A 23,354-nucleotide genomic window follows, 5' to 3' on the forward strand; every position below is an offset into this window, starting at 1 on the left:
TTTGTGAGTCATCCTGGCAAAGTCCCTTTTTTGAAGGATGCGGTATAAATACTTTAAATACATTAATTAAAAAAATGTCTTTTTTACATAAGAGCTGCAGTAAATCATCATGCCAAGAGTCCAGCTACTCCAGTCTTCTGATTTTTACAGTGTTCAGCCAAGTGTCTCTTCTAGCACAGCTGGGGCATCCACACAACTGCCCTCCCCCTCTCAAAGCTTGAACCGCCTTGTACCATGGGGGGCGGGGTGTCTGTTGATCCATTATGGCAAATACCTGCTTTTGAACGCTTCAGTGCAATTGGTTTAGTACAGCCTTCCCAACCTGGGGCCTTGCAACGGCCATGCTGACTTGGAATGATGAGAGTTACAGTCCAACACATCTGGAAGGCTGTGTGATACCTGCTCTGACGTGGGCAGCTGTTCAGTTGGATTAGAGGGCTGTGGAGGTGTCTGACCAGGCCTTGCATTTCAAAGCCATCGTTGGTTGGCGCTCCAGAGCGGAAGAGGCAAAAGTTTTTCATGCTCTTGGCTGCACTGCCTGTGCATTCATATTTTAATTCTTGTCACATTTCGCTGTTGGTTCGCTTTTAGTGTTTTCAGTTCAATCCCAGTTGCATTTTTCTCTTTTACTGTAAGATGCTTCGGATTATCTTTTTACAGAACAGTAAAATATCAATATTTAAACTAAGCGAAAAGTAGGAAGGGAATTGATGTCCTGTTTTCACATTGCAGCCACACTGTGTAGCAGACTCCCTTTCTCCCTCTCATGAATGCAGCTGTCAAATGCATTTGCTGGTGATGATAGTTTTGAAACGAAACTTCTTTTATTTTAAAGGACTAAGCTGAAAAAATTCTTGGGCGAGTCAGTCAAGAGGGCGAGGCACCTGGCTGAAGAGTATGGCGAACGTGCTGTCAATAAAGTGAAGAGCGTTCGAGATGAAGGTGAGGCAGAGGGAGGGGGAGGGGGATCTTTTGGTGGTGGCAGCGGGGTCGGGGAGCATGAAGTATTGGAATATGCCCAGGAAGCAGGGAGGGCATTGTTTGTCTGTCTGTCTGTCTTTCTCTTATGATTGAATGTGTGGCTCAAACCTTGTCTCTGACTTAAGCTAGCTTTTCTTTCTCAGTTTCAGCACCCCCAGCTGCAGTACAAAAATAATATAGATCAGCTTGCTTGCTTGCTTAGTTAATTAAAATATTTTTATTGCACTTGTCAGCCAAAAAGGCTCCTGGAGCAACTTACAAACAATCCATTAAAGAAGACAGCCCCTGTCTGCAGGGCTACAATCTAAAAAGACACAGCTCACAAGGAAAAGAGGGGGGGATTAAGTCTTTCAGCAGGGCTGTTGGAACAGCCTAGCTTCCACCTCTCTCATCTCTCTCACTACAGCCTGCTGGAATGGCTGCTGGTGGTGACAGTTGAGCTTGACAGGGCGGTTGTCAAAATTCTTTAAATAACTTACAATGTGGGGTGGAGGCCAGAGGTCAATGACAGTAACAGACCCTCGCATGAAACCCTTGAGTGCAGTTGCCATCAAAGAAGACCAGAGAAAGGCAACCTGGTTCTCTTCAGATGTTTTGGACCACAACTTCCATAATCCCTGACCACTGGCCATGCTGGCTAGGGCTGTAGGGAGTTGTAGTCCCAAACTTCTGAAGGGCACCCAGTTGCCTGCCCTTGAAGAAGACAATAGTAGAAACAAGGACCAGTTTTCTGGCTTGGTGTAAGGAGGTTTCAAGTGTCCATATATAAAGCTTTTTTGAACAGTCTGAAATTCCATATAAATGCCAAGCCTATTTTATTTCCATCTTTTCCAATCGGTTGCCTTCCAGGTGTATTGGACTGCAGCTGCGATCATGGTTGCAGCCCAGCACATCTGGAGGACAACAAGTTGGGGAAGGGTTCTTTTTTTAAAATTTCAGTGTATGTGTGCTTTCACATTGCTGATGCTGTAGCATGCTCCATGATGTTTCTAGAGCCGAGGGGTGTGTTAATTGCACATCTCGTTCCAAGCCCTCTGGATTTTCCGGATGTATCAGAATAGGCCCTGATGCTGGACATGCTGCTGGTTTTTCTTCTCAGTCTTCCATACTGACCAAGATGACCCCTCTTCGAGTGACGATGAAGGAATGCCGTACACCAGGCCAGTGAAATTCAAAGCGGCGCATGGCTTCAAGGGGCCCTACGACTTTGAACAAATTAAAGTTGTTCAGGATCTCAGTGGGGAGCACATGGTAGGTGACTGTTTTCTGTTTTAAGCACAGTGACTGGGTGGGGACGGGGAAGGATCCAGAGAGCTGCTCTCTCGGGCGGGCGGGGGACACTGAGCCTGGCGAGCCTGGAACACAAACTAGTCTTCAGGCTTTCCTTCCAGTTGATGATGATGCTATCAGGAGCAGCCTATTTATTTGTATCCCGCTTTTTCAAATCCCGTTCAAAGCATCCTGCAGGAAGTTATATATAAAAATATCAAAAACTGGATCATTTTTTTCATTCATTCTCTTCTTAGAGTGTAAGCCTGAGAGCAGGGTCTGTGTTGCGTTTTAAGTTCTGCACCATGCCAGTGGTCAGAGTGATAGACTAGGGCTGGGGAGACCTGGGTACGAATCCCTGCTTGGCCATGGAGCTGACTGGGTGACTTTGAGCTGGTCACCAACTTCTCAGCCTGCCCTGCTACCTGTAAAGGTTTGCCATGAGAATTAAATGATTGGGGAGGGAGAACCATGTCCGTAGTGGTGAGCTCCTTGGAGGAAAGGTGGGATATAAATTAATTCAATAAATTACAGTTATCGATAATTGTGGTGGGAGGAGCTTGGCCCAGCTGGGAGGTGCAATGTCAGTGCAGGCTGGGGCTTTTCAGGCCCAAGATGGCGGGAGATCCTGAGGGTAGCCCTGCTGGCCTAGATCGCATCTGGCCTGGCTTGGCAGTGGCAGATCTTGCTGGACTGTGACTACCGCCGGATTGCAAGCCCGCTTTCTCTCAACAGGGCGCTGTTTGGACGATGAAGTTTTCCCACTGCGGCAGGTTGCTTGCATCTGCAGGGCAGGACAACGTGGTGAGGATTTGGGTGCTGAAGAACGCTTTTGACTACTTCAATAACATGCGGATGAAGTACAACACGGAAGGTATGGCTTTCTTCCGCTTTGGTGCTCCGTAGCAGCCGGGAAGCCAGGGCACCTCTTGAGGAAAGATGGCTTGTTCATAAAGAAGCTGTGCTTAAGGGAGTTTCTGATCCTGTGTTTCAGGCCGAGTGTCCCCCTCCCCATCTCAAGAGAGTTTGAATTCTTCCAAGTCGGATAATGATACGGGGGTAAGTCGGACCCGTTTGTCCTTGGGATCTGGGGCATGAAGTGAGCCTCCCCACCTGTAGGCTTCCCCACTGTTCCCCTCCCACTGCATCACCCCAGGATGTCCTGCTTGTGGTTTGGGTTGCATGGGGCAGCATTCCCCAGCCTACTGCCCTCCAGATGTTTTGGACTCCTGGAATTCCTGTCCATAGACCATGCTGGCTGAGGCTGATGGAAGTCCAAAACATCTGGGGGGCACCAGGGTCGAGAAGGCTGGTATGCAGTATGGCCTGTGTATCTTTGGATGGGCTCTCTAGCTAGAGGTTGGTCCACAAGGCCTTTTGTTCCTGAATGAGATTCAGACCGAGTGCTCGGAAGTGGCAATGAATTGGCGCAGGGAGGGAAGAAGGACTCTGAGAAGAATCCAGAGCTAACTTGATAGTAGGCCATTAAAAAACTTTACATCTGCTCCTGACATTTGGGTAATTAATGCTGCTCCCTTGGCGTGACTTTGGATGTGAATGCTGGAGGTAATTAAACGCTGCGCTCACTGCCTGAGTTCCTTAGCCTAACAATTACTTTCTACAACTTTATTTAAAGATGAGGCTGATATTGTCTCCTTTCAGTGAAAAGGCAGTGGGGGAGGGTGAGGAAGAAAAGCACAGAGGAAGCAAAGCTGGCACCAGGAATGTGGAGAGCAGCCTTCTCCAATTGGCGCCCTCCAGATAAGAGAGTAAGAAGACCCCTGCTGGATCAGACCAAAGGTCCATCTAGTCCCGCATTTTGTTCACACAGCGGCCAACCAGCTGTCAACAGGAAACCCACAAGCAGGACATGAGTGCAACAGCACCCTCCCACCCGTGTTCCCCAGCAACTGGTGCATATAGGCACACTGCCTCTGATACTGAACGTAGCACATAGCCATCAGGACTAGTAACCACTGATAGCCTTCTCCAGGAATTTCTCTAACTTCTTTTAAAGCCATCCAGATTGGTGGCCATCACTACATCTTATGGTAGCTAATTCTATGGTTTAATTATACTCTGCGAAGAAGTCCTTCCTTTTATCCGTCCTGAATCTCCCACCAATCAGCTTCATGGGATGGCCCCATTGGGCTCCATTATTATATGAGAGGGAGAAAATTTTCTCCACGTTCTCCACACCATGCATAATTTTGTACACCTGTATCATGTCTCCCCTTACTCTCCTTTTTCCCAAGCTAAACAATTGTTGTAGCCTTCCTTCATAGAGGAGTTGCTCCAGCCCCTTGATTGTTTTAGTTTCCCTTTCCTGCACTTTTTCCAGCTCTACAAGATGTATTGGACCATGATTGTGCTGGTTGGGGGATTATGGGAGTTGTAGTCCAACACATCTGAGGGCACAAGGTCAAGGAAGGCTGGGTAGAGAGCATGATTCTGCATGCATCAAAACTGTGCCTTTTTTATGCTTGCCTTGCTGGGTAAACCCATGCCTACATTTGGGACCAGCTATGTGCAGGCAGCTTATAGGAGTTTCCCAAATATCTCAGTTCATGAAATTTGTGTGCCTTGGCAGCATCTGACAGCTTATTCAAAATCATAACTCCAGATTTTTTTATGTAAAGGAAGTTCTTAGCCTTTATTATTTGTGGCAAGAGGGAGGAGTTTAAAAACATACTGGCAGTCACTACCCCAATCCAGATAAAGATGCTCCAGTGCCTTCGTTGAGCTCCGCTGCTCAGAACCGCTTTTTTTGGGTGTGCATGTGACCTGCTAGGACTCCTGTCTGTACTCACAAAAGTCATTGCGGCTTCTAAACACACTCGACACTCTGAGTCTTCCTGCTGTGTCTCATGGCTCCAATTTATTGGCTTAAAAGGTTTGCAGCGGAAACGATGAGGACCCCGATGATAAAAGCACGCCATTTCGCCAGCGGCCATTCTGCAAATATAAAGGGCACACAGCAGATCTCCTGGATTTGTCCTGGTCTAAAGTAAGACATCCTATTTCTGTTTTGTTTTGTTTTTTAAAGCAGCAGCATTATGCAGCCAGTTGCAAATTATATTTAGGAAACATACACACATATACAGGTGTGTTAAATATACAACCAATTCTCATATACAGTTAAAAACAAGGTTTTAATAAAATATTACAAACTAAGTTAAAAAGATTATAAACAGTCCTCAAGTATTCCCTACATACATATTATGAGAATTGGTACCTATACCGGGCTATGCAAGTTTTGCAATACCCCTGTCCCGTACACGTTTCGACCGAGACGGTGTTCATCAGTGGGAAAAATACACACAAATTACGGCCTATATAATCATCACTTACAACTAATATCTCATAATTGCAGCGATTCTACATAAAGCCTGTAAAACAAAAATAAACAAGTTTAAATATATCTAAAATATTGTCACTGACTCAGTTTATATACAGGTATGTATATTTAACACGTGTGTGTGTGTGTGTGTGTGTAGAGTTTCCTATAACCTATATTGTTTGGTGGCCTTTTGTGTGGTTTAGGATATTACCTTTTCTGCGAGCAAATTGTATTTAGGGCACCTCCTCAAAACTGTCAAGCAAATGACTGTGCATAGAGACGGAACTGTCGTGCCTTGCAGGATTCTACTGTGGCACGTGTGCATACAGTCGGAAGCTGCCTTGTACTTTGGTCTGTCTAGTTCAGTATGATCTTTACCAGGGGTCCCCAATCTTTTTGGGTCAGTGGGAACATTTGGTATTTTGAGTGTTGTGGGCACTCTCAGAAAATGACTGTCATGGGGAGTGGGGGCTTGCCCATCCTTAAAATGGCTTCTTTGTTGTCCATGGCTGGTCACAAAACACTCCCTTTGGTGAGACTAAAAAAAAAGTATCTTGCCCAAGACCTAAATACAAGGCAGAGGTGGGGCCTGAGCACAAAACCTCCCTTTCGAACCCAAATAAAGATGGTGCTGGAGGGCAGAACCTCACTGTGCAGCAGGCCAGCCGCCCAGTTTAAAAAAAATCTTGAGAAAATAAAATAGCAATCAGGAGGGGCAGGGAGCCTGGCCGGCACCGAGAGAGGTGTCCCTGGGCACCACATGGGAGACCTCAGGTCTGTACGACTGCCAGGGTTTCAGGCATGAGTCTTCCCCAGCCCTGCCTGGAGATGCTGGAAGTTGAACCCAAGCCCTTTGCATGCGAAGCAGGGGCTCTTCCACCAAACAGCCACCCTTCCCACTGCTTGTCTAGTTGGGCAGCCCAGGACAGATGTGACAAACCCGCTCACCATTGGTAAGGTGGTTGTGCAGTCATGTTGTTACTGTTTTTGAAGAATTTATATCCCATCGGACTAGCCTAATTCTCAAGGAAACTAACTGTTCTAAAGACCATATCATAAAAATAATAATAGCAGTATAATCAAAACACAGTGCTGCATTCAATATGCCAACAAATCTGGAACACTCAACAGTGGCCACAAGACTGGAAAAGGTCAGTTTACATTCCAATTCCAAAGAAGGGCAACGCCAAAGAGTGTTCAAACTACCGCACCATTGCGCTCATTTCACATGCCAGCAAGGTGATGCTCAAAATCCTACAAGCTAGGCTTCAGCAGTATGCGAACCGAGAACTACCGGAAGTACAAGCTGGATTTAGAAGAGGCAGAGGAACTAGAGATGAAATCGCCAACATTCGCTGCATCATGGAGAAAGCAAGAGAATTCCAGAAAAACGTCTATTTCTGCTTCATTGACTACGCTAAAGCCTTTGATTGTGTGGATCACAACAAACTGTGGCAAATTCTTAAAGTGATGGGAGTACCAGACCACCTTACCTGTCTCCTGAGAAACCTGTACGAGGGTCAAGAAGCAACAGTAAGAACCAGACATGGAACAACCGATTGGTTCAAAATTGGGAAAGGAGTACGACAAGGCTGCATATTGTCACCCTGCTTATTTAACTTATATGCAGAGTACATCATGAGAAATGCTGGGTTGGATGAATCAGAGGTCGGAATTAAGATTGCTGGGAGAATTATCAACAACCTCCGATATGCAGACGATACCACCCTAATGGCAGAAAGCGAAGAGGATCTCAAGAGCCTCTTGTTGAGGGTGAAAGAGGAGAGTGCAAAAGCTGGTTTGAAACTCAACATTAAAAAAACGAAGATCATGGCATCTGCCCCCATCACTTCCTGGCATATAGAAGGGGAAGAAATGGAAGCAGTGACAGATTTTACTTTCTTGGGCTCCAAGATCACCGCAGACGGTGACTGTAGCCATGAAATTAAAAGACGCTTGCTCCTTGGGAGGAAAGCTATGGCCAACCTAGACAGCATATTAAGAAGCAGAGACATCACCTTGCCGACAAAGGTCCGTCTAATCAAAGCTATGGTTTTCCCAGTAGTAATGTATGGCTGTGAGAGCTGGACTATAAGGAAGGCTGAGCGCTGAAGAATTGATGCTTTCGAACTGTGGTGCTGGAGAAGACTCTTACGAGTCCCCTGGACTGCAAGGAGGTCAAATCAGTCCATCCTAAAGGAAATCAACCCTGAGTGCTCATTGGAAGGACAGATAATGAAGCTGAAGCTCCAATATTTTGGCCACCTAATGCGAAGAGAAAACTCCCTGGAAAAGACCCTGATGCTGGGAAAGACTGAAGGCAAAAGGAGAAGGGGACGGCAGAGGATGAGATGGCTAGATAGCATCACGGATGCAATGAATATGAACTTGAGCACGCTCCGGGAGAGAGCGCAGGACAGGAAGGCCTGGCGTGCTATGGTCCATGGGGTCACGAAGAGTCGGACACGACTGAACGACTGAACAACAACATAATCAAAACAGCAGAGAAGATGAGACACATAACCGTCATAAAAAAGAAATAAAACCAGACTCTGCTCATATCTAAAAGAACTTGAGAAAAAAGGGGCTTTGCTTGACACCAAGTGGATGCCAGGCAGGCCTCTCTGGTGGGGTGGGGTGGGGATCATCCCACAGATGAAGCACCACAACCCACAAGGCCCCCTCTGCTCACCAACAGCCGAATTTCCGAGGGCACCTGGGGAAGGGCACCTGATTATCTTCATCCCTGGCAGGTCTATGTAGAACAGGGTGCTTCTTCAGAGCAGAGAAACATTATCTCTCCCTCTCACCCTGTTGCTTTCCTATGGTGAGTGTTGTGAATATGCCCCCATCTACATCCTCAGAAGCAACAAAAACAAGGATGTAGTAGGTTTGTGTGGTGGCCAGGCGGGGGCCCGTTCCTGTCTTTCTCCTCATGGGCCAATGGCCAGTCTAGAAAGTCCCAAACCTCTCCCTGCAGCTGCAGATGATGGGGAAAGCTCAGTAATGGTGTACAAACTGCCTTTCCACTATTCCTGGTCTCCTTGGGGAGCCTCTGGATTCCTACGAACGAAGTCGGAATGCCATCGCTACGTTTAATTTTTGTGAACCGCCCAGAGAGCTTCGGCTATTGGGCGGTATAGAAATAACTAACTAACTTTAAACAGTGCACGAGCTTCATTAGTATGCATGAAGGGTTATTTTCCTCCCTTATTCCTGTCATGGAACTACAAGCATTGAGAGAGATCTCTTCTGCTCTGAGCAGATGAGGCGTAATGGTAGATTGCATCTGTGGTCAGGGCTCACCCTAAATTTTACCCACCTCAGAAATAATTCATCCCATTTTGATCCCCTCTAGAATTACTTTCTGCTTTCTTCATCCATGGATAAGACAGTCAGGCTCTGGCACATATCCAGGCGGGAATGCCTGTGCTGTTTCCAACACATTGACTTTGTCACTGCTATCGCCTTCCATCCTAGGGTAAGTGGCCTATTTTTTGTGGGCTGGCCTGGTTTTTAACCTAGTTTTGTATTTTAAATATGAATTGAATGAGAGATTACCTGCAGTAAGGGAACAGGAAAGGAAACTATCAGGATACAGGTTGTACTTATTTGGGGAGAGTGTGTGAGGTGCAGATTGCATGAATCAGTTGCACTTTAAGAGCATGTGGGGTGTACAACAAGCCCATGGGTTTGCACCCTTGCAGGCCCCAAGCCTATCAGAATATCAGGAGAGATGAAACCCAGAGCTTGTGAAATCGTGCGTCAGAGGCTAGAGCCAGCACTTGTATGTCCCTCGTTGTTCGTCCCGTCCTTGGTTGTTTGTTGCATTTCTGATGGGGGGAGGCAACAGCAGATAGATGGGCCCAGAACATTGCTGCTAATTCCTTGTGGCATCACCTGTCTTTTCTTAGGACGACAGATATTTCTTAAGTGGCTCACTGGATGGAAAACTTCGACTCTGGAACATTCCTGACAAAAAAGTGGCACTATGGAATGAAGTGGATGGGCAGACGAAGTTGATCACAGCAGCAAACTTTTGCCAGAATGGCAAATACGCTGTGATCGGCACCTATGATGGCCGGTGTATCTTCTATGACACAGAGGTGAGCCAGTGTTTGATGGCTCTCATTGTACTAAGGGGAACCAACCAGCAGACCTTCTGCCTTGGTTCCACACCTGCATTCAAAAGTGAGTCCCTTTTACCTGCTGGAACTAATATTGCCTTCAGCACGTACTGCTGACACCATTTGTTTACCCACGAGCTGCTTCTGGGTCCCAAAGTAGTTTTAGCCACCCTGGTGCAGAGCTGTGGGTGTTTTCCCCATAGCTCAGTGCATCTACATATTTGAATGCTTTTCTTTTTTTTCTATTTAGCACTTGAAGTATCATACGCAGATACATGTGCGGTCAACGAGAGGACGGAATCGAGTTGGAAGGAAGATCACTGGGATTGAGCCCTTGCCGGGAGAAAATAAGGTAGCCCTGCGGTGTTGGTGGACTCTTACCTTGAGGTCACTCAGGTTCTTTGTGCTGTGTGTGCAGTTCCACAGGCCAGTTTAATGTTGAGCGCATGCCAGCAGGGACAGCTGAAATCATGGGAGCCAGACAGCCTGATAAAACCAGGAGCCAATGGCCCCTCTCCCTTTCTGAGTAGCTGCTTCCCCCATTGGCGCCAGGTTGGTTGATAGGGCAGGACTTAATCCAAGCTGCAGTTGAGTGTCGGGAGGTCACCCCTGCTGCCTTCTGAAATCCTCAGGTAGCCAGAATCAACATGCAGACAATAGGGCTCTTTTCCAAGGCTTTATTTCCATTCAGCTTAATGATGCTTACAGATGCTAAGTGCTTGATCCTACAAGTGAATCTTAAGAGAGCTGCCTACTCAGGGGTTCTAACCTTAGGAATCAGTTGATCTCTATTTGGAGGGGAAGGTGGGAAACCTCTGAACTTATGGGCTAGGAGGAGAGAGTCCACCCCTTTCCCGTGGGGCATTGGGGCGCCGCTGTTGCCGTCGCGCCAAGCAGGCTTAGCGCCTCCTCTCAGCGCCCACCATCTCCCGCTTGATGCTGTGCCAGCACCTAGCATCCAGAAACTGCTGTTGCGCCTCCCTCTCCCTGCCAGGGTCTCTGTCACTCTCAGGAATGTGTACCAGGAGGGGCTCTCCCCCTGGCTGCGCCTCTGAATAGTGCGCAGGTTCCTCTCCCATGGTTTCTATCTCTTCCTCAGAATCCGAACTGCTTTGGGGCTCTCTGGGCTCCGATCCAACCCTGACATCGAGCATGTAAAATAGTTGATGTTTATACCTTAATTTTCAGCCAAGATTCGCTCCCATTTAGGGAAGTAAGTGCTGGGTGAACATGAATACCTTGTCTTAAATGTTCTATTCATCATTCAAAAGAAAATATTTCGTAATCCCAAATTGCTAAATTGGGGGGGGGGGGTGTCCCCTGATTTTTTTCTGGGTTTTTCTCCAGGTCTTCACATCTCTACACAAAGGTGCATCATAGTTAGGAGTACATTGGTGTGGGCTTGAGTGGGGAGTCTGTGGGAATTGATAGTACCGTCTAGGCACCTTCCTCCTCTAGATGAAAGAGGCAGAAGAAGCGACAGTTGGACTTGAGGACTGGCTGATGACCAACATGCCAAATCAGTGAAGCAGCCTTTCCATTTGTCTTAATAATACGTTATGTTCTTCATAAACCCTGTGTAGGATTGAACTTTAGATTAAAGAGAATGCACCATGGCGGCAAACATACAGTCTTGCAGACAGTTCAGTAATAGAGAGGGCCTTTAAGCATGTGCAGAGTGCGTTTCCCTCACCGGCAGCTGATTCCAAACATTCAGCACTGTGGGAAAATGCTTTGGTGGAATAGGGTGTGATATCTATTTATTTAAAGGATTTGTTTATCGTCTTCCTTACAAGTCTATCCCAGGGCAGTTTACATTAACAGACTGCAATAAAATACAATTAAAGTTTGATGGGGGGTGGGCGGGGAGAGACAAGCAAAATAGAAGTACTTTCCAAATTCACCCCGACTTGAAAACCAGTCCAGACAACAGAATGGATGACTCAGTTACAGTGTTTAAAATATACTAGGTCTGAACTCTGGTGACCGTCATTTCAGAAATGGAGCACAAGTGTGGAGTATGAAGCTGCGTGGCTGTCTTTCCTCTAACTTGCTGCTTTTCAGCTCATGGAACATGTTGGCTTTTCCTGACAGATCCTCGTGACATCAAACGACTCCCGAATCCGGCTGTACGATCTGCGAGATTTGTCTCTGTCTATGAAATACAAGGGCTACGTCAACAGCAGCAGCCAAATCAAAGCCAGTTTCAGGTAAAGAAATGGCTTGTAGTTGGAGCTTCCCGACCCCCACCCCCAAATCCCAAGAAGTGCGTAGTACGTGCTCTGAATTCATTCTGCAGATTTAGGCTGCTATATAAACATATCTCCCCTCTACCTCATGTTTCCTGCTTCTAAAGTTAGCTGTGTCAGGGACTTCAGCAAGATGTCAGCTTTGTGTTCTTGCGCGCCCCCTTCTGCGGTGCATTGGGTTGCTTGTCAGGCTCAGTACAGACCTAAACTGTGTGATGTGGGGCCGGTCGCCATCTCGCAGCCTCACCCACCTCAGGGTTATTGAGGTTAAAGTGGAGGTGGTGGGGGTGGAGGAGAGGAACAAGGGTGCAACTTTGAGTTTCTTGGAGGAAGGGCAAAATAAAAATGCAATACATACCCAAAATATATTGATGAGACCAGCCCTTCCCGACTTGGTGCCCTCCAGATGTTTTGGACTTCAGTTCCCATCAGCCCCAGCCAGAATGGCCAATGGTCAGGGATGCTGGGAGTTGTAGTCCAAAGCATCTGGAGGGTCCCAGATCGGGGAAAGCTGATTTAGAACTTGGGGCACACACACCCCTGCTCCGCCCTCAGAGTTCCTTTGCGTTGAGCCGTGCACCTTCTCTTTGCTGGGGGAAGCGATGGGCACAGTGAAAGACATGGAAATGACTGGTTCTTTCCCTCTTCTCTCTCTCTCCAGCCATGACTTCACATACATCGTAAGTGGCTCGGAAGATAAATATGTTTACATTTGGAGCACCTACCACGACTTAAGCAAGTTCACGTCCGTAAGGAGGGACCGCAACGACTTCTGGGAAGGTGTCAAAGGTGAAGCCTTCCTCATCCCGCGATGCTCTATTTGCCGCTGTCTCTAACTTGCTGTGATGCAACAGGAGAAGCTCCTTGGATTTAACCCTTGGGTGTGGTGGGAATATTGCTGCCACAAGGAAGAAACCGCCCCTCTTGGGCGACGGAGCCCTTCTGACCCCAGGAATTGCCTGCCTCTTGCTGATGGGTTCTGCCTGAAGCACTGGTCAGGTCAGATGGCTTCCCAGAATGCCTGGGCCCCGATATGCAGAGCTCTTCTCCCTCCGGCCCCCTGTCCCTTCAGTCGTGTAACTATAAGACATGTGGGCAGTCCTTAGCGAATAATCTGTTTGGGTTTACTGAATACATGCTCGGGGGGCCCCATGTATTGCTTAAGGCAGACGCAGCTTCTGTTGGTCTTTAGGTTTACAAAACTCTTCCGAGCTTGCTTGCCAGCCCCCGTGTATTTACATAAAATGAGGCGGTAGGATGGGCCACTTCAGACTCTGGGGAGGGTGGGGTGCCACCATTTTTTAATGTCCCCCCTGCCCCCAGTTTGTTTTGAAACTCCCTGCAGGTCAAAAATTAGCACAGCAGGGATTGGAGTTCTAGGCCTTGCTGCTCTTTGCTGTTTTTTGTGCTTCTCATAAATGCTATGAGAAAACACCGTTATCCTTAAAGCAATATTGGGCCTTCCAGATGTGTTGGACTATAACTCTCATCATGCCTAGCCAGAAGGGCAATGGGACCTGCTGTCTGGAGATAATGGGAGTTGTAGATCAGCACATCTGGAAGGTGCCAGGTTGTGGAAAGCTGGCATTGACTTTTATAGACGCCACGAACACAAGCGGCCAATGACGACCCCCGCCACTGCTCTTACCCCACGAATCACTTTGCTCAAGCCCGTGTTTTCTGACAGGTTTTCAAATATTGGCACAGTTACTTAATACCCAATCCAGTTTTGGCAACATTCAATTCCAGATATGCAAGGACACATTGGAATGCATGTGGGGGATTGCGTGTGTGAAAGCATCCCTTTGTCTCCCTGTTTGTGGGATGCTGGGGGCTGGGAATGTGTCAGGCATGAACCAGAGTCTCTTCCTGGACTTCTGCATGGGCTCTTCGATGACTTTTGGATTGGGCGGATCATGAGCTTTTCTGGGTGAATTGAGTAACATGAGGCATGGGGGATACCCGAGAGACCTGTGAATTGCAACTTTGGGCGTATCCCCATGCCAGGGGAAAGCGTCACAAGAATCTGTTCTAAAATCAAAAGGGATCCAGTGGTATGTGGGGTGGGGGGTGTTGTTGTTGTTGGATATTTCTCCATGTTTAGACTGGCTTAATTTGAACTTCTTTGCAGATTTAAATCGGGGGTGGCCCTCCCAGATGTTTTGGCCCACAACTCCCATCATCCCGCACCATTGGGTATGCTGACCTAGGGGCCAATGGGGATTGTAGCCCAAAACATCTGGAGGGCTGCAGGTTTCCCACCCCTGGTAAAGCACCTCCATCAAAGCCTTTCCTAAAATTAGTGGCACCTGCTGGTTGGTTGTGTCACTCTCCCCGACTCCAAAGCACTGTTTATTTTCCCCACATCTTCTTCAGTGGAACTGATCCTAATTGGTTCTCCTCTCTTCCTAGCACATAATGCAGTAGTCACATCGGCCATTTTTGCCCCAAATCCCAGCTTGATGGTCTCATCTGAAACATCTGAAAAGCAAGAGCCTGAAAGCAAAGGCGAAGATTCTGAATCTGCAGATCCCATTCCTTCTGGTAGGTGGGGCTTGGATAACAGAGGGCAGTGGGAGGACCTGGGAGGGATACTTGGATAACGGGGTGGTGGGCCCTGAGACACTCTTCACTTTGAGCTGAGAAGCCTCTCCAAACATCTGCTCGGTTACAGTTTTATGGCTTTATTGGTTTGTTCTTTCGTTAACCACCTTGAGACATTTTCAAGAGTTGGGGTATAAATTCCTTTAAAAAGTAAGTGACCACGGATGAACTTAAGAACATAAGAAGAGCAGTGCTGGGTCAGACCAAGGGTCCAGCTCATCCCACAGTGGCCAGCCAGATGTCTCTGGGAAGCCCAGAAGCAGGACATGACTGCAACAGCACCCTCCTGCCCATGTTCCCCAGCAACCGGTGTACATGGGCTTACTGCCTCTGATACTGGAGGTAGCATAGAGCTTTCAGGACTAGCAGCCATTGATAGCCTTCTCCAGGAATTTGTCCAGTCCCCTTTTAAAGCCATCCAAATTGGTGGTCATCACATCATCTTGTGAAAGTGAATGCCACAGGTTATGTGCTGTGTGAAATATTTCCTCCTTTCTCTCCTGAATCTCCCACCAATCAGCCTTGTGGGATGACCCCATTGGGGTTCTAGTATTATTAGAAAGGGAGAAAAATATTTCCCTATCCACAACAGGCATAGTTTTGTACATATCTTACCATGTCTTCCCTTCCTCACCTTTTCTCTAAGCGAAGCAGTCCCAGCTGTTGCAGCCTTTCCTCCAATTTACAAAGCTGCCCGATTCTGAATTAGACCCTTGGCCCATTGAGCCCACCCCTGGTCTATTCGGACAGGCAGTGGCTCTCCAGGCTTGCAAGTAGAGCCTTTCCCATTACCCTGCTACCTGCTCCTTGAACTGGAGATGCCAGGGCTATATCTGGGACCGTTGGTATGCAAAGCCATTCCTCCACCCCTGAGCTGTGGCCCCTTACCTAACCTGCTTCCTGCAAGCTAGTTCTTGCATGGAGTGAGTTCCTGAAACGATTTATTTTTCTGCCATTTCAAGGAGCTTTGAAGACAGACCACACAGAAGTGCTTCTGTCGGCTGATTTTACTGGAGCTATCAAAGTCTTCATTAACAAAAAGAAAAACGTATCTTAAATCATCGGTAACTTGCCAGCATCATGATAATGGTACCTGGGTGTGAATCATATGATCAGTGAAGCAAAAGTATAATATAGCGATGGAGGTTGGCTTCTTTTTAAACTTCTTTCATTTAAAGCTGCTCCACCGGGACAGCACCATCCGGATTCTTAACTCCCCGGCTTTTAGAATAGAAAGGAAGTGCGGAAGTAACATTGCCAAGCGACTCAGTGCTGTTTTCCAAATAATTCTTTTGCTAAATAACTGTTGCCATGCGCAGGATTCTGCATGAAAAGGGCAATGAAATGTTCACATATGTATGTGCCTTTTGGGGGTTACATGCACCAAACTGAGCAAAAGTGGAACCTTAATTTATTGAGTGGTGCCTAGGGCGGGGTAGGGAGGGAATTTAATGTTTTGCAGAGCTGCTATGCTGGTCTGAGAACAAATGTGGTCTCTTCCCAGAATCCCATTTCCAGCAAAGTTGATCCGTTTTTGAATTTATGTTAAGAGAGTTGAATTTGTGGCTGGATCCCTCATATCTGTGAGGTTTTCCCCTGTCCTTCCCACCCTGGTCAGAGCAGCAGCAACCATGTATCAATGTTTTATAATGTGGATTTTTGTTGTCTTCTAATTGTTGTGCACTCAAGATTCATTTCTTAATATATAATTTTTTTTGCACACTGGAGCACAATATTTCTATGAAAGAGTCTCTCATTCCTTATTCATGGGCACTGGATTATGCTCACCTTAAAAAAAAAATTAAGCTGCGTTAGGAACAATTCTTATATTTTACAACAATGTAAAATAAACTGTTTACATATTTTTTAAAGCATTGTAGTTTAAAATTACGTTTTTGTTTTTTTGTTTAGAGCTAACTGAATTTGTAAATATTCGTAAAATATACCAATGAAATAACATTTTGGGGCATTGAAACTCACAAAGTGTTGTTGATGGTTCCTGTTTCAGAAGACAAAAGATGTATAATTAAATATGGGTCACATTGAAAGAGATGTTGTGTTTCGTCCTTTTTACTGCATTAAAGTTTTTGCTTGGCTCAGAATTGGTACTCGCTGCCTGCAAGCTGTGTGCACTTAGTCACCAAACCAGAAACAGAAATGCACATTTCTTAAAAAGCTTTCTCCTAGTCATTTAGCAGCAAGGCAGGTGGGCTTCAGTGATCCAGTTGCTGCTGGAAATCCTACTCCCTTGAAATTGTGCCTGGTGACATTTACTGGTGAAACTCAAAAAAAAAAACCCCAAAACCCCACCCCCTTGCAGGACTCCTGTATATTTTGTCTCCCTCAGTTCTAGAGAGTCTTTATTCCCACTAGATGTCAGTCTGCATTTAGAATGGTAAGAACAAGTCAGAGCTGCAATAAAGGTTAGTGTGGAGTGTGAAGGTTTCATCCAGCAAGCCACATACATCCTCTTTCAGAATACCACATTTCATCCCTCCCTCCCCCACTCCCCCGGTTTCATTTCCCCTGTTAGGTGGCTTTAAGATCTTTTTGTACTTCTGCAAACTCTGGGTTCCCCAAGCCTGCTGATGCCTCCCCCTTAGAATCACAGAGTTGGAAGAGACCTCAGAGCTCATCTAGTCCAACCCCCTGACAATGTAAGGGATCTAACTTCTATTTAAAAACCTCTAAGGCGAGCCCTCCCAGAGCAAACAGCTCATACTAGCAGGAAGTTCTTCCTAATGCCTCATGCTTGGGTGGTGCTATTTTGGCTACGTATGGATCTGCACTGTCACTCGGAGAATGAATTTGCTATTAGTGTACAGGATGAAAGATGCTTCTTGTTGCTTTCAGCGGTTATTGACCCTTTTGGAGAAGGGCATACCTCACTTGGAAAAATAACCACTTTCAGAGCTGTGTAACTGCTGTGGCTCCCAATTAAGCCAATCCTGGGACCTGGAATTCAGCGGGGGGACCAGGGAGAAGCCTTTTAACAGAATACTCAAGGCAAAGCAAGTGTTCCCAAGAATCTATGTAGAGAGCCTTTAACCCTTAAACCTGGTTAATATTTCTATCATAGATATGCAGTGGAGATGAATCCATATCTAGTAATTTGGGTTTTCCTTAGTTTTTTAGTTTTGTTCCTGATGCTGGCTTAAATTTAACTAAGGCTAACTGTTCCTTAAGGCTGTCTTTGAATGTGCATGTCAAAAGAAATGGAGGCCTCAGGTTGGTTAATGCACAGAATTTGAGCAACAAAAGATCTCCCCTAGCACAGCGCTCATACGGTTTTAGCTGGAGTCCCACACATTTATTTTTGGTGAACTGGAAACGGGAATGAGAGGGAGAGTCTGGGAGGCCAGTGAAAGGCCTAGAAGGGAAGCCTCAAAGAAGGCTAAAGGTGCTTAGTCTATGAAACTGAGTGTTCTAAGGTGAGAAATACCCATTCTTTTTATTGGTTTAAAAAATTATCCCAGAAACAAGAGGTTCACAGATCCACTATAGATGAGGCAAGAAGTGTTGAATACTAGGAAAATGAGATGCATGTTAAAACATTACGGCAGGGGTACACAGCCAGTGAGACAGCAGCCCCAATCAGCTGTCCCCTGCCCAACTCAGCAATTCTGAGCAGGATTGCTGGAATTGGGACAGGAAGGCCTGGCATGCTGTGGTCCATGGGGTCATGAGGAGTCGGACACGACTAACAACAACAACCGTGTGACCACCGCCTGGCACTGCATTAGGGATCCAAAAGGGAGAGCTTTTATATAACTGGGTATTCCTTGCACACGCAGACACACACCCTTTAAGGAGGGGAACTGGGGGAAGTAGGGTTATTCATTTACTTGCAACATTGGTATGACCACCTTTCTACAATAATTCTCAAGATTGCTTATGAAACAGTAAAACCACTTTTTAAAAAATCAAAGCCCCTCCCCTTGAAAGTCGCTTTAACACATACGTACAACACAAACACCAGCAACAGTAAAATGAGAGATTCTGCTCCTCAAAGCTGAAGACAGCACAAACAGCTCTCCTAGGGCAGAACATCCCACAGTTCTGGGGCTACCACAGAGAAAGCCCTGCATCTGATATCCAGCAGCCAAACATACATCAAGGGTGATGGATGCTGACAGGTGGATTTCCTCCACTTTCTAGCGCGAAGCCAAAGGGGAAGTCAATCGAAACATTAAACTGGCATGAAAGCAGCCGGAAGAGATTGCCTGTGCCACCTTCCATCCCCTAGGAGGGCAATGTTTTGGAATGAACAGAAGGCCAAACGTGGAGGGCAACAGCAGAGACAGATCCGGGGGCTGCTGTTGCGGTGCACAGGACCTTACGAAGGGCTGTCTCTCGGCCTAATCTCGGCCTCTCGAGATGAGGCGCGACGGCCGGCCGGCGCTGGCTCCGGGCTGGGCGGGCCCTTGGGCAAGACCCTTCCATGGCCCCCTCCCGCAGCGAGTCTCCCCTCTCCCTGCCGTGGCCGCCAGCCGCTCCCGCTGCCTGGCCAGAGCAAGGCGCGGCGGAAGGCGCCGAGGAGCGAGTGCGGCGGGCCGCGCCGGGGAGCCGTGCCTGCCTCCGACGGGGCCGGCTCCCCCGCACCGCGGCGCAGCTCCCGCCTTCCATCCGAGCCCGGCAGCGGCCCTGGCCACGTGGCGAGAAGCCGGGGCACCCGGAGGGGAGGCCGAGGCACGCGAGGGCCGGCGGAGGCGGCGGACGAGGGCCGGCCCAGGCCAAGACGCGGGGCGACGCTCTGGCCTCCGGGGAGCCGGGCGCGGCGGCGGGCGGCGGCGGCTCCGGCGCGGGCTGCCGGAAGTCGCGCGGAGCCGGAGGCGACTGAGCGAACGAGCGACGCGGCACAGCTGCCCGGGGCGCGGCGGGCCCGGCTCCGCTGGCGGCGCCTCTGAGCCGCGGGTGCGGCGGGCAGCCCGGGGCCCTGGCGCGCCCTCCCGTGTCCTCCTCCAGCCAGCCCCCGAGCTCCACCCGGGCCGGGACGGGCCGGGCCGGGCGCGGCGGCTGGAGGCTGCTCCGGCCAGGGGCCGCCTCCCCCGTCCGGCCCAGGGCTTGAGGAGCGGGCGCGGCTGCCGCGGAGGGGCCTCCTGGGCGCAGCGCCGGGCACCTCCCCGCGGCCCCTTCTGGGCCGGGCCTCCGCCCCCCGGGGGGGCAAACCCCGGCGGCGGCCCCCTCCCTCGGGCCCCCGGCCGGGCGGGGCCTCGCGGCGCGGCGCGCTCTAGCGGCGCCGGGCCGTGGGGAGCCCCGCGCCGCGCGCGCTGCCGCCTCCCGCGGGCCCGGCCCGGCCTGCGCCCGCGCCCGCGCGCCCCTTCCTTTGTCTGGGCGGGGCGGGGCGGGGCGGGGCGAGCCGCGCTCCGCCGGCCCCTCGCCCCGCCCCGCCCCGCCGCCGGCCCGCCGGGGGAGGCGGCGAGGCCGCGCCAGACGGAGGCGGCGGCGCGGAGCGCCATGGCCGAAGTGCGCAAGTTCACCAAGCGGCTGAGCAAGCCGGGCACGGCGGCCGAGCTGCGGCAGAGCGTCTCCGAGGCGGTGCGCGGCTCGCCGGGGCTGGTGAGGCGGCCGGGGGGGCGGCGGCCGGGGCGCACGTGGCCGGCCGGCCGGCAGCGAGCGAGCGGGCGAGAGGCGGCGGCGCTGCAGCCCGCCCGCCCGCCGCCTCCTTCTCCCCGCCGCGGGGCGGGCGCGCTCTGTGCGTGCCCGGGGGCGGCCTCGGCGGGGCGGGCTGCCCAGCTGCCGCCAGAGCGCCAGAAGCGCCCCCGGGGCGGAGGCTCCGCCGGGTGGCGGCTGGGCAGGAGGGGCTGTGCGGGGACGGAGGGCGCGGCGGGATGCGCCGGTGACGGGCGGCAGGCGAGCGGGCGGGGCGCGGCGGCCCTCTGCCAGACGCGCGGGGCGGCCAGATGCGGCGCTGGGGGGCGGCCGGGGCGACTCGCGCACCAGCGCGCCCGGCCCCGGCCCCGCTCCGCCTGCTTCTGCCCTCTCCGGTGCCCTGGACAGCTCCTCCGCGCCTGCGAGGGGAAGGACGCCCCGCCCGAGGAGGAGCGAGCTGCTTCCCGCGCGGAGGGGCCGTCGTCTCCTTCTCCCGGGCCGGGTTAGCCTGCCAGTCTCCCGCTCAGTTCCCCAGTGGTCCCATATTGGGGGGGGGAGACCCCCTTGGATCAGAGACTCACAGAGCTGCACTGCGGCTACCGCCGAGCCCTTCGAGGCTGCCTCTCGGTCCACGCTTATTTTGGAACCCCCCCCCCCCCGGACCGGCAGGATTCGCTTCCAAGTAGAGGCGCCTCGAATCCGGCCGCTGCCCTGCTCTGTGTCCCAGCCAGGCCTTCGCTGGGCCAAACCCACCATCCCTCCGGAGGGCCTTGGCCCCATCCAGGGCCAGCGGAGGCGCCAGGAGCCGTGCCCCGCAGGTGGATTAGTAGCCAGGCGAGTCTGGGGAGCCGAGTCGCTTCCCCACTGTATGGGGGCAGTTCTGATCTGGGGGGAACAACCACATCTAGACTTGCAGTTGGGCCCACGCCTCGGTATGTCCTCTGCTCATTGTAGCGGTCCATCGTTTCCCCTGGCGTGATTCAGTCCAACGTGCGGCATGTGGCTGCTGCCGGAATTGCCTATTTGCATGCCTGCCTTTTTGGTCATAAGGGCTAGAAGCTTACTTTTTTCCTTTTTTAAGAGCAAGCTGAGACACTTAGGAGGATGCTAAATTATGGACCCGCTACATCCAGAAGGCGCCCAGCCCTGTCTGCGTCACTTGCTATGCTCCCGCTACTTTTGGCCAGCTCCAGCTTGGCAGAGAAACATCTGCGCCTCATAAATTACACCCTCACGCTTCAGTCATTTTTTTAAAAACCACAATGTAAATAAAAGGCGTGTCGTGATGCGTCTTGGTAGCAGAGGCTGCAGAGTTAGGAGACGCTTAGCACTAAATCTACTTCACAGTATTGTTTGACTGAATTTTGCCTTTGTGAAAGTAAAAACGCCTTGCTTTCTGTGCTACAGAGAGGAGTTCTCCTCTGCTGGCAGAAATGAAATGTTTCCCAAAGAGCTGCTTGTGCTTCTTTGGTAGAGTTGGCTGAGCCAAGGCCTTCTTCTGTTGAAGTGTGTGCAAAGTATCGCAGACATTGTTTCCCGTGCTCTTCTCTCGCCAGACGGATTTGTGTTCTGCGGGAAGAATTAAGCTGGGAAAGCAGCAATGCGAGGAGCAGAAGGCAGGAAATTATTTCCTTTAGGGATGCCAAAAGGCAGGGTGTGGCGAAGTTTGAGATCTTGCTAGGGATTGTCTTCATATATCACACTCGCCACAAAAAAGGAGCCCAAATTGCTGCACTTTTTTGTGCATATTTGTAGAACAGTAAAACTGGAAGGGTGCAGGAATGCGGAAAGTCGCAGCTTCCTGCTTCTAGGATCACCAGCTTGTGCAACCTGGCCAGAGTAGCTGCAAGCATGGGCAGAGTGCCTTTTGCTTGGTCATCTGACCCCATCCATCAGCCAAAGGAACAAAAGCTACCAATCTTCTATCCAAGCGGGAGCACCAGCAAGGGAAGAGCAGCTGTTTTTTTAGTTTGTAAGCCTGATGTCAGGGGCCTGTTGGTCTCTTTTTTTATGAGCCACTTTGGGAGACAGTAATTATCTGGAAAGTGAGATAAAAATACAGTTCATAATAATAATTAAAAATGCCGCCCCGGCTCAGCTGAGAGGCAGCACTGAACCGCAGCAGATAGGCAGACTGTAAAATTCCAGCAGCCTAGTAGGCCGATTCATTTACTGATGGCCAGAGTCCCAACATGTGATAATCTGAGATTATTTAATGAAGAAATCGCCCTAACTGAAATCCAGAGTATGGTTCTATGCATGTAGGCCCCACGGAAATCACTTGAGTTTAAGCACACCTCATTCTGAGCTGGAACTTGAACTCTGGTCTTGACAGAACAGTTGATGGCAAATTCGACTTCGGGTTCGAATGCCACCTCTGCCATGGCTGGCCTCTTGGACTACTTGCTCTGTGTCACTCTGTTCCCCACCACCACTGATAAAAAGAGGGTGGTGATGGCCCTACCTTGCAGGGTGGTTGGTCGACTGAACACACAGATCACAAAGTACTTTGCAAACAGAACATGCTACATCCTTAATAGTTGTAATCAGCAGGCAGATCATTTAGGGCATTTTTCCAAAACTCTTTCTAGAGTACTTTTAGATTTATAACCTTGTGCTCTCTCCAGGGATGAGCTTAAAAAAAACTTAAAAAAAACACTAAACTAAAAACAGCTGAAAACAAGAGATTAACTTAGATCGCTTACGACAAAATCATGAACCCTAAAATACTTGTTTCTTGTTTTATTTATATCCTGCCTTTTAACAACTGCATATGAGGCAGCTTCAATAAAATCAAAATACAAAATGCAGCCTAAAAGATCAACTCTACCCCAAAACCAGCAACAGAAACTGCAGCAGTTCCGTAATAAATCAGGACCCTAAAAAACCTTACCTAAATAAAATGGTCTTCACCAACGTCTGCATAAAAACATGCAGTGAAGGGGACAAGCACTTTTTTCAGGAGGCTATTCCAAATCGTAGGCACCAGGACTGGAAAGGCTGAAGGCAGGACCCAAAAGAGGGTCTTTGTAGCAGGACAAAAGGCAGGTTCATATAGGGTCATGGTCCCAGCACCTCAAATTGAGCCCAGGAGCAAACAGGTCACCACTGAAGCTGATGGCAGATGGGTGTAATGTGGTCTGAATAGGCAGCTCCTGTTGGAACGCCACAACCACACTCTTAACTGCCTTC

At 49.6% G+C, this 23,354-nt stretch overlaps 2 protein-coding genes across 5 annotated transcripts in view; both read left to right on the forward strand.

Annotated features, from left to right (window-relative positions):
- Positions 1-16,622, forward strand: part of WDR44 (WD repeat domain 44) — a 46,662-nt gene extending 30,040 nt beyond the window's left edge. For both annotated transcript variants that reach the window (XM_084813564.1, XM_084813563.1), the window contains exons 9-20: positions 836-942; positions 2,081-2,232; positions 2,986-3,124; positions 3,245-3,309; positions 5,144-5,257; positions 8,949-9,071; positions 9,505-9,696; positions 9,968-10,069; positions 11,812-11,927; positions 12,628-12,755; positions 14,379-14,510; positions 15,533-16,622. In XM_084813564.1, the coding sequence (XP_084669690.1) occupies positions 836-942; positions 2,081-2,232; positions 2,986-3,124; positions 3,245-3,309; positions 5,144-5,257; positions 8,949-9,071; positions 9,505-9,696; positions 9,968-10,069; positions 11,812-11,927; positions 12,628-12,755; positions 14,379-14,510; positions 15,533-15,627 (1,465 nt within the window). In that variant the 3' untranslated portion in view covers positions 15,628-16,622. The remainder of the gene's footprint in view (positions 1-835; positions 943-2,080; positions 2,233-2,985; positions 3,125-3,244; positions 3,310-5,143; positions 5,258-8,948; positions 9,072-9,504; positions 9,697-9,967; positions 10,070-11,811; positions 11,928-12,627; positions 12,756-14,378; positions 14,511-15,532) is intronic.
- Positions 16,623-19,959: 3,337 nt separating this feature from the next.
- DOCK11 (dedicator of cytokinesis 11) overlaps positions 19,960-23,354 on the forward strand; it is a 142,490-nt gene continuing 139,095 nt past the window's right edge. For all 3 annotated transcript variants that reach the window (XM_084813565.1, XM_084813566.1, XM_084813568.1), the window contains exon 1: positions 19,960-20,129. In XM_084813565.1, coding sequence (XP_084669691.1) covers positions 20,028-20,129 — 102 coding nt within the window. In that variant the 5' untranslated portion in view covers positions 19,960-20,027. The remainder of the gene's footprint in view (positions 20,130-23,354) is intronic.

Source organism: Heloderma suspectum, chromosome 9 (genome assembly GCF_057233095.1).
Source record: "Heloderma suspectum isolate Gila_16-S chromosome 9, 16-S_ref, whole genome shotgun sequence".
Taxonomy (NCBI): Eukaryota; Metazoa; Chordata; class Lepidosauria; order Squamata; family Helodermatidae; genus Heloderma; species Heloderma suspectum.